Source organism: Stegodyphus dumicola, chromosome 7 (genome assembly GCF_044657685.1).
Source record: "Stegodyphus dumicola isolate Sdum_Otavi_A_Nest chromosome 7, ASM4465768v1".
In the NCBI taxonomy this organism is placed as follows: domain Eukaryota; kingdom Metazoa; phylum Arthropoda; class Arachnida; order Araneae; family Eresidae; genus Stegodyphus; species Stegodyphus dumicola.
In genome coordinates this window covers 77,318,248-77,328,882 of record NC_140774.1, presented here as the reverse complement: position 1 = coordinate 77,328,882, position 10,635 = coordinate 77,318,248, and the positions used below count along the sequence as shown (strand labels likewise).

The window sequence follows — 10,635 nt, the reverse complement described above, 5'->3', positions numbered from 1 at the left end:
CCTTATTGCATGTTTTTCCCACAATACCACGTGATCAATTATATTGTACCGCTATTGCATTCTGTTACATTGTATTCTTTTATTTTTTATTTCTTTTGGTATATCCTCTGTGTATTGCTGTAATCATTTACATTCATTATTTCACTATGTTCTCTATTTTTATGTTATATTGTCATTAAGTCTAATTCTACTGTCTATATTTTACTCATTGTATATTATTGGGCTGCCCAACATCAGACTGTACTTTAGCTTATGTATATTCTATATTTGTGTGTATTACACCTTTGTAAAATTTTTGCTTATTGTCAAAACTCGCCCTTTTCGGCCCTGCATGCTTTTGTTATTTTATTTAATAAATGTGGGGCCTGGGCGGTTGTTGGGACTGTCTTTCGTGGGCATTTGGTCTGTTGGATTGCCCCGGGTTGAATTTGGCTCTGGGTTTGGGCGCCCGGTGCGTGGCGTCTTGTGATTCCTCTTTAGGCTCTAGATATAGGTGGACGTGGTGCTATACCGATTAACCTTTTGGTAAAGGGACAGTGCCCACGTCCTCCGTTGCTTATCGCTTATCGCTTATCCTACTGAGCCTCCCAATGCAATGGACGGTTTATCAAAAACCAAGTCATGAACATCCGCCCAGAGCGCTAATTGTATGTTGCAATCCGAACTGGTCTCCAACAGTAGCAGCACTGGAGGGAGATAACGTGGCAATACTACTCGAGGTCCATTCGATGTCCATCCTCCTAACATCCAACTATTCGCCACCCACGACATATATAGAACCAACTACAAGATTTCTAAATAGAATTATACAACAATTCAGAATGCCAGACAAGATTTTCGCAGGAGATTTTAATTCCCACAACACAGCTTGGGGATACCGCACAACTGACGTCAAAGGCCAAAAATTGGAGGATTTTATATCTACCAACAACTTAATTCTTCAGAACACTACGGACGCATCGCCAACTTTAGATAGATCATTCGCAAAGGGGTGTTCGGATGGGAATAGCAATTTAATTGCTTGCTACATAGGTAACACCGCTATAAGTTTTAAAATAGGACAGTCTAACCATAGTATAAAATTAATTCAAAATAAAATTTACGACACTGAAAACTCAGGCTTAAAGTACGTGCTTTCAAAATTTACCAATGCATCATGTTCTAATGCATTCTAATATTTTGTCTACATAGACTATATTCGTGTGTTTTTCAAGCACGGTAGTGTTTGGACTACGTATTTCTTGTATAATACACAAGGAACTTTATTTTTTCTATGTGAAACTTCCTGAATTGCATCAACACTCCCAGTTTCCTAACTGGCTATGCAGAGGCGCTAGAGCATCTAGTGCTGTACCCGCTTTACACACTGAATTAGCTCGCTAGATGAAAAGTGAGCTAAAAGAATATGTTAAGTACCTTAAATTGAAAATTGTATTTTTCAGTAAATGGGGTGTATTTTAGCTGATTTTTTAAGTTTAATGAAGTTCAAAAATTTAAGAGAAATAACAGCGTAAATAAATATTGAGCAGCTTAATTAGCTATCTATAGCGCAGATAAAAATCTAAGAAATAAGTATGAAGATATCCTCTGTAATTATTCTCAATAGCTTCAGTGTTTTCTGATTTCATTCAAGAATCCGATGACATTCAAAGTAATTTTCTGTATTTGCTCTTTCCATCCATTGCTTACTTTACTGAAAAAAGACTGGATTTCTAAAGAGAGCTTAACGATTGCATCCTAATACTAAAAGATACTACGCGGCTAAATTATGAAGACTGGAGAATTTGGGGGGCAAATCATTGTCAAGAGCCCAACTATTACTATGTAAAGGGAAACAATGTTTATATTTCTTGAATATGGGCATTAAAGTTCAAAGTGTTTATTAGCTTACTTCATATTTAATATAAAAAATTATGCAAAAATAACATGACTTGTGTTTTCTTCTCATTTTGTACTCACATCAGTTATTTTCTTCCAGTTACCCACAATGAAAATTTCTGAAAGAATATCACTGTTTCTTTTGCTTGAGTTGTATTCAATGCACATAGCAAGTAAGATAGAATAACGTATATCTATCAAATGCAAAAATATTCAAAATATATATTTTCATATATACTCTCATATTAATGAAATTCAATGGTGTTTTAGATTTCATTCAGAAATCTGAGGGGAAAAAAGGTTCATGTAAGAAGAATATAGCTGGTGAGATCAGCGGCTTTCCTGGTAAGTAGAAGCAGCAAAGGTAAGCACTTCAAATCGTCTTTTACTTAAGAAGCATTTAATAACGGTACTGTGGAGAGAATTACTTAAAAGGTTCAGATGTAATAAACTACATTTTGAGCAAGAGTGAGATCATGGTCTGAAATACTGATGGTTTCATAAAAGGAGTATGTCTCTTCATTTTAAGTCTAACATCACAGTCAACATAATTTGTTTGCTTTTTATTTTAATACTTTAAAGTCGTCTATCATCTCGGCTGGGATATCTTTGTTTCATTAAAGACGTTTTTTGATGATAATGCAGAACATTTCCAACCATCTGCGGTTAAAATAGCATTTAAAGACCTCCACAGGGCATTTAAAGCATTTAATGAACATCCACAGTAGTGAAAGAACATGAATATTTTACAAAGCACCGAAAAAGAGATTAATTCAGTTCAAAGGGCTGATACTTCAAATGCGAGTCTGCCAATAAATATTTATGCTATCCCAAGAATTTTTCGGAAATGACAGAAATTTAAATTTTGCATTTTAAATTTCTTTTTTCATTGATTTCCTTTCTTATATTTTATTTTTTCCCTTTTTTAATTCCTTAATAAATCATAAGTTCCCACCCCAGCTCGGTGATAATGTCTTTGCTTTATAAAAGATATTTTTTTACTATAATATAAAATGCTTCTAACCAAATGGGTAGCTGAAACACAGTTTAAAACACTTTAGATGAAATATAAAAATACACGAAATGCTAGAAAAAACTTATTTCAATTCATATGGGTTAGATTTCAAATAATAATTTGAAATATTTTTATTACTGGATAATGTTTAAAAACATGACATAAGTTTCTATTTTCTACGCTGAATTTTTGCGACAATTTCAGAAAAATATGCCAATAAGGAATTTATTAAAAAAATATTTAAGTAATATTAACGGAACATTATGAAATTATCGAATAGCATTAAAATTTCAATTAGTATATTTTGTGGTATTTATTATTCGTAATTATATTTTCCATTTTTTAATCATTGTTGAATAACAAAATAAGATCATACGATAGTGATTAATAAATGCCTCTACTGTTATATTAATAGAACTAAAATACAGTTAAGGTTAATGAAACTAGCTTTAGGAAGCAATGAGAAACATTCCATCTCTATCAGACAACATAACTGAATTTCGGCCTGAGCAAAAGTGCGGAGACATTTGTTAACAAGTACTCATTTGTAAATGATATAATGTGATATACTAAAACAGCATGCTTTAAAAGAAATGTCATGAAATGTATTTGAAAAAACGAGGCACTGTGTCTTATTTCATTAAATATGGTTCCACACTATATACCGATAAGTATTTGGACACCTGTGATCGAAAAGAAAAACAAAATGTATTCAAATTCAGTTGTTGGTAGAGCCTCCATGAGTCGCAACTAAAGCCTCAACTTTCCGGAGCATTGTAGAATACACTGACTACCAATAAGTATTTGGACACCTGTGATAGAAAAGAAAAACTAACTTTATTCAAAATCAATAGTTGGTAGAGCCTCCACGAGAGGTAATTACAGCGTGGACCCTCCGGGGCATACTTTCCACAAGTCTTTGTATGACAGCTAGTGGTATTTTCTTCCACTCGTCTTGGAGAAGACATAGAAGTTCCTCCACCGATTTTGCACGGGTAGTGCATCCCTGAATTCGGCGAGGTCTGGACTCTGGGCAGGCCAGTCCATTCGATGAACTCCATTGGCACCATACCAAGCCTTGGTTAACGTCGAAACATGACAACTGGCATTGTCGTCCTGAAAGTAACAGGGGTCCAACCCGTAAAACTGCCACAACGTAGGAAGCACATTGTCATCCAAAATAGTGCAGTAGGCATCGGAGTTGAGCTTACCATGAATGGAGACCAAGGGTCCCAGCCCATACCAGGAGAAACACTCCCAGACCATAATTCCACCTCCGCCGAACTTGACTGTTGGCACAATGCATTCTGGCAAGAGACGTTCTCCAGGTAGACGCCAGACCCAGACCCTGCCATCCGAACGGTAAAGGGTGAACCTTGATTCGTCACTCCAAAGAATCCGTTTCCACTGATCTACGGTCCAATTTCGATGTGCTTTGCACCACATTAACCGAGTAGCGCGGTTGGGCTTTGTGATCAAAGGCTTATGGGCAGCAGCACGACCATGAAAATTAAGCAGAAGTGCTTCCTTACGGATGGTATTCATTGAAACAATACTCCCGGAGGCCTGTTGAAACTCCTCGCGGATGAGGGCCATCGGTTGGGTGCGGTTCTTCCGAATTTCTCTGGACAGCACTCGTCGGTCTCTATCTCCCAGTTCCGTTGGTCTGCCGACTCGGGGCACATTCCGACAATCACCGCTCACCATCCACTTCTTAATCACATAGGCCACTGTCGATTTTGGGTACTTCAGATAGCTAGATATGTCCCTTAAGGACATCATCTAGTAAGGACATCCTTAAGGACATCGCTAGATATGTCCCTTAAGGACATTATCGGGTATCACATTTGTGATACCCGATAATTATACCTTTCTCGAAATCAGAGAGCTCCGAACTCCGAGGCATCTTGCATACGACTAAAGCCGATGCTGTTTCCTATACGATATATACCGGCGGAGTCCATGACGTACCTTAGGACCGCAGATATCGCTATTTGCATAGGTGTCCAAATATTTATTGGTAGTCAGTGTACATGGCAGTTCCTTCACCAATATTGGATGGTTGTTACACCCCTTAATTCGGCGATCCAACTCGTCCTAGAGGTTCTCGATAGCGAGCTTTGGGCAGGTCAGATCATTCGGTTAAACTCACTGTCATCCCACTAATCCATGGTGGACACTGTCAATTAAAATAATGCAGTAGGCGTAGGTGTTCAGTTTACCATGAAATTTGAACCAAAGGTCTAATCCATATCGAGAGAAACACCTCCAAATCATAACTCCAGCTCCGCCGAACTTTACTGTGGGCACATTGCATTCTGACAGGAGGCCTTCTGCAGGAAACGCCACATCCAGACCCTGCCATCTGAGCGGTAGAGAGTAAATCTTGATTCTTTGCACCAGAGAACACGTTTACACTGATCAATGATCCACTGTCAGAGTGCTTTGCACCATATTAACCGAGCAGTACGGTTGGACTTCTTGATCAAAAGCTTATGAGCAGCACCACGACCATGAAATCAGAGCAGGTGTTATTTCTTAAGAATGCTTTCATCGGAAAAACACTTCCGGTTGCCTGTTGAAACTCCTGGAGTTTGTGGGCCATCGTTTGGGTGCGGTTCTTCCGAGGTTTTCTGGATAGCATCCGTCGGTCTTTATCTCCCTGTTTCGCGGTCCCCTGACTCGAAGTACATTCCGATAATCACCGCTGACCTTCCACTTCTGAATTACACAGGCCATTGTCGAATTTGGGTAATTCAGCTCACTAGATATGCCCCTTAAGGATCGGCCATTTTCGTGATGCCTAACGATTACACCTTTCGCGAAAACAGATAACTCTGCACTTCGTGGTATCTTGCATGCCACTAATTCCAGTGTTGTTTCCTACACTATTTAATGGTGGAGAGCGTGACGTTATCAAGACCGCAATAGCGGCATTTACATGGATGTCCAAATACTTAGTGGTAGATAGTGTAGATAAGCATTGTTAGTTATAGAACTTTTTAAAATTCAATGGAGAGTTCTTGAAACTAATAACCCCTCAGTATATGTAAACTTTGTTTTCACAATTACAGCCCTAGCCTACAGTTCTAACTACCCAATTTCTTCAAATAAAGTTCAGAACGTTTTGGATATAGTTTCATCATAAAGATTGAAAAAGCTCTTTAATATTAATTCTTACTTAAGTAAAAACTTCAGCTAGTATTATTTTCATTGCGCCTTAATAATTTCAATAAGAAATTCCCTTAGATTTGCGTGCGAACTTTCAAATAATGTGATTAATACTTTTATGTAGCCAGTTATATTAGTAAAATGTGCTGTTTCATCCTGTATGAAAGCATTAATTGCCAAAATGAACAATATTTGTTTTGCACTTCGTCACCAGCAAAAATATTCATACTGCTCAGTACTGAAAAATAATTTGTGGCATTGAATCTGCTCTCTTATAGTATATCCACAACTGTTAGCACGTAAATTTATAAAACATTTTGCATTTAAATTTTAAAGCATAGCGATTATTTTACAGGTTAAATGTTTTCCAAAATACCAAAAGCTGGATATTTTATTTACATAATCCTGTAATTCTTTGTAGTAAAAAAGTTTTGATAAAACTCTCTAATTAATTTTGAGAAATTTTGCATTTAGATATAGAGGTCCAGGTTGATATACCTATGGAACTAAATATATTCCCTTTTGCGAACATTTTACGCAATAATAATTGATTGCTATATAATTCTTCAATAACTTTCACATAATGAAAGTCGAATTTCTATTCATTATTCTTTGATAAATATTATAGTATTAATAATAAATAACTACCAGATATCAAGAATCAAAACGTGGAATCCAATACAATAAACTGCAGCCTCATTTTTACCTGAACAAATGAAGTCACACTATGGGACAAAGGTTTTCAAGATATGCTGCAACAGGTCTCAAAGTCATGTGATTATTCTTGCTAAATTATACTCCGTAATTTTATTCGCCTTGTCGAGTGTGTATCACTCGAACATATTGTTCAGTTATATTTTGGTGTTCTCTTTATGATCAGTTACCGAAATAGGAGTACAAATATAAATTTAAGATCCTGCGAAGTGAGTGCACCGGTTTTTCATTTCAATGTTGCTTCAGAGCTGAGGAAGAAACAGTCCTTTTAACATAGATTAAAATGATCCCATACATACTAAGCTGAATAAATGCATGCAAAGGTATTTCTTTGCAATTTCTTTAGATGAATTAATTTAATATGCTTCATACATTGGGTTCTGTAGTTCCTTAAATTTCCGCAGCAGGGTACTTTGCCTTCGCTCGTACTGAAAACTTGTCTCGTCTCATAAAATGCTATTTTTCTAAGTTTTTAAGGCTTTCGCTTTGATGTACTACAGCCCAGATCCGACACAAAATTTCCTAATGATGTAACATAAAGAATAATCCTATTTAACATTAAAATTTCGACCTTATAAGCCTTTCGTTGAATATACCTGTTAAACGAATCCATGTCCAGGAACATGTGTGGAAAGTTTTCATTCAGTACATATAACAGATTGGCATGTAAGAATTATCTTAAAGGGGATTTTCTTGAAATATTGACTTTATTTTTGCAGGAAGTCAGATTCGAGATCTTATATTGCCTGTCTTCCTTCTACAGTAAATAATTAAAAAATATTCTCATTACTTTTGAACCACTATATGCGCATAGTGTATTACATAAAGAAGGCTTCGATACACGAAAATTTGTTTTTTAATGTATACTGGAACATTGGCGTAACTAGAACTCTTGGGCCCTTATGCAAAAACCTTTCCTGGGCCCCTTTCACAATAAATTTAATGTGCTTAAAAAAAACCGCGAAAAGTAAAAAAATCAAGGATTCCAGAAGCCAATGTTTTCAGGATGATTTTTATCACATCTGGATTAATTGTTAAGAAATGAAAGCACGTTCCTAGGGAACCAGTTGAAAGGTACGTAACATGAAGAAAGAATAAAAAGGAAAATAATTTCCCTTGACCAACTGGTGAAATGAAAATTTGCTTTAGTCTGGGTGTTCGACGTGAAATGATTTTAATTCAGTTACTTAAGACTTTTTGTGTGACTACGAGAGACAGATTTTTCTCTCCTTTCACTGAGATGCATACTGATAATAAATGAATAAGTCTATATAAAAAAAAGGAACATGTCGACGTATAGCATTAAGAAAAGGTAGAAAGCCTAGATTTGCGGAGATTTTTATATAAAATCTAAGAACTTTTACATACTAACGTTTTGAATTTTTATGTAAAATCTGCGCCTAAGTTTTTTCGCTTAAATTAACAAACTTATAAATAATTAGTTATATTATAAACTGACAGACAAGATAATTGATAAACGTACAGAAAAGCTATTACATTAATGCATAGTACTTTGTAATTTACTCAGCTTACGATCATGATTTATGCAATAATATACAAGTAATAAATAAGGACTTTTATAAAGCAAATGATACATTTGCTAAATATAAAACAAATTTATCATAAACTTCATAAAGAAAACTATTTGAACATACAATTTTTGTAGAAAATATGTATGGTAAAGTTTTTTTCTGTCTTTTTAAAAAAACCTTTTGGTACACTAAATTACTTGAATACGTGATTTTTATAAAAAATATGAATGCTAAAAATTTTTACTGTTTCCTTTTAATTTTCCTCAGTCCGTACTGCCCTTCTTCTCTAATTTTTTCCTCCCTCAATAAGTGTAATGATAACATTGGTGGCCAAAATTCATCACAAATTAAAAAATCTTTCTTTTAAAATTTGCGTCTCCTAACCTTCATTTCCACAAAATTATTTATCAATACTTGGACGTCCATTTTCTCAGCCATCTCAGCTTCAACGCTCAATAGTGAAAGGTTTGACAACCGATCTTCTGTCATGCTGTTTCTTATATATGTTCTTAAATATGTTTTTATTAGTTTCAGTAGTGAAAATGACCTCTCACTCGTGGCTTTGGTTACAGGTAATGATAAATACAATACAAGTAAATTGCACACTCCCGAATAACTGGCTGTCATGTCATAATATTTTACCATTGCTAATTTAGCTAAATCCTTAAGAGATTTCAAATTTTGAATTTCTGATCTGAAAGTATTTATAAATAATAAAAGTTGTACTTCCAGTGCAAGTCTTCTTCTTCTTTTTTTTTTTTTTTTTTTGAAGCATTATTAATAATTTCCGTATATGTTAACAATGACAGTGTTTTAGGTTCTTTATTTCTCTTTTATTTTTCAAATGTAGTTTCTATGCCCCATTTATTTGCAATAAACTCAGCTTCTTTCATAATGTCTTCAAACTTGTTCCTCATATCTTGCATATTAATAGAAAAACTTTTTAGATGTTGATGAGCACCATTCAAGTCGATTGATTTTCGATTGTCGAGCCGATTGATTGGTTAATCGATCCTGCACTAGTTATAGCGCAGGACGTGTTTAAAAAATTTTGTTTCTAATTTTGGCCTGTTACGATGTTTCTTAATGTATGGAAACATAGACTATATTTATATTTCATATTTATCATAAAAATATTTCATGTTAATATAACAATACATTATTAATATTAGTAGATATTTGTATTGTTAATGGTGATAATTTTGGATTTTTCAGATAAATGGATTAAAGTTTAGCTGAATTGAATTTTTAGCAAGTTTTAAGTTATAAGAATTTAGTCTATGATTAATTTAGATATTACAAATCAATAACTTACCTTTATAATGAAGAATTATATTTGAGTTCACTTTGAAATTTAGTTTTAAAGAAAAACTTCTGTTTGTTCTCGGCATAGACTAGAGAAATGGCATTAGAATAAAAGCAAGTTTAAGTTCAGTTTACTGTTCTGAGTCATCAGCCAATTTACAAGTATATTTGAGGGGTAGCGTTTCACACTTCAATGCAGCTGTTTAACGAAGAAAGGGACCCCGCCTCCACTATGAATTTCCAGTGTCTACCCAAGTTGAGCCACAGTAAAACTTTCATCCAAGACTTTACTTTAAAGATGTCCATTGGCCATTTCCCTTTTAAAACGCTAAAACATCTGTTTTTTTTTCCCTTCAGTAAAATTGTACTATTATTATTATTGTCATATTCCAATGATACATAATACATCACCAGCAATATCTTTCTACATTTCCTCTGTACTATAAATGCATTTCAGTTAATGATTAATTATTCAATATTTAACAGTAAAAATTTTGGATATTCGAATATTTTTAGGAAATTCTTCACAAGTTTACAATGAAATCATAAACAGGTAGAAAGAAATTTTATTGATATGTATCCAAAGAGCTTTGGAAATGATTGTGTAATGCGAAATAAAAATTTTAAAATTAAACACAAAATACTTATGGTATGAGGATTTATCTAAATTTAAATACCCACTGTAGCAAAATAGGACGATTCCCTTCCAATTTTCAAGGTCCCAGAAATGTTTAATAATTTAGAGTTAAGCTTATTGATACTAACGTATATTTGAAGATGAGTACTCACACTCTGTCTCATGGATTCTAAAAGTAGTACTCATAAATACTTGTTTAGGAAACAAGTAGAAAGTTTCTTCTAAATTAGTAAAAATAAATTTGTATGAAACAAGTTTTGTTTACTTCGTAGAGAAATGCGCAAAGCTTCATTTATGAAAATAGTTTTGTTGTACCCCAGGTGGTTCAGAAAGCAAAAATCAGTTAGGAAAAGCGGATATATTTTAGGAGCATTAATATTTAT

General features: G+C 34.3%; 1 protein-coding gene across 1 annotated transcript in view; it reads left to right on the top strand.

The window, feature by feature from the left end:
• The first annotated feature begins 1,981 nt into the window (after positions 1-1,981).
• The window catches only part of LOC146996233 (venom protease-like), a 74,086-nt gene continuing 65,432 nt past the window's right edge, over positions 1,982-10,635 (top strand). The window contains exons 1-2 of the mRNA XM_085821393.1: positions 1,982-2,051; positions 2,149-2,223. Of these exons, the coding sequence (XP_085677519.1) occupies positions 1,988-2,051; positions 2,149-2,223 (139 nt within the window). The 5' untranslated portion in view covers positions 1,982-1,987. The remainder of the gene's footprint in view (positions 2,052-2,148; positions 2,224-10,635) is intronic.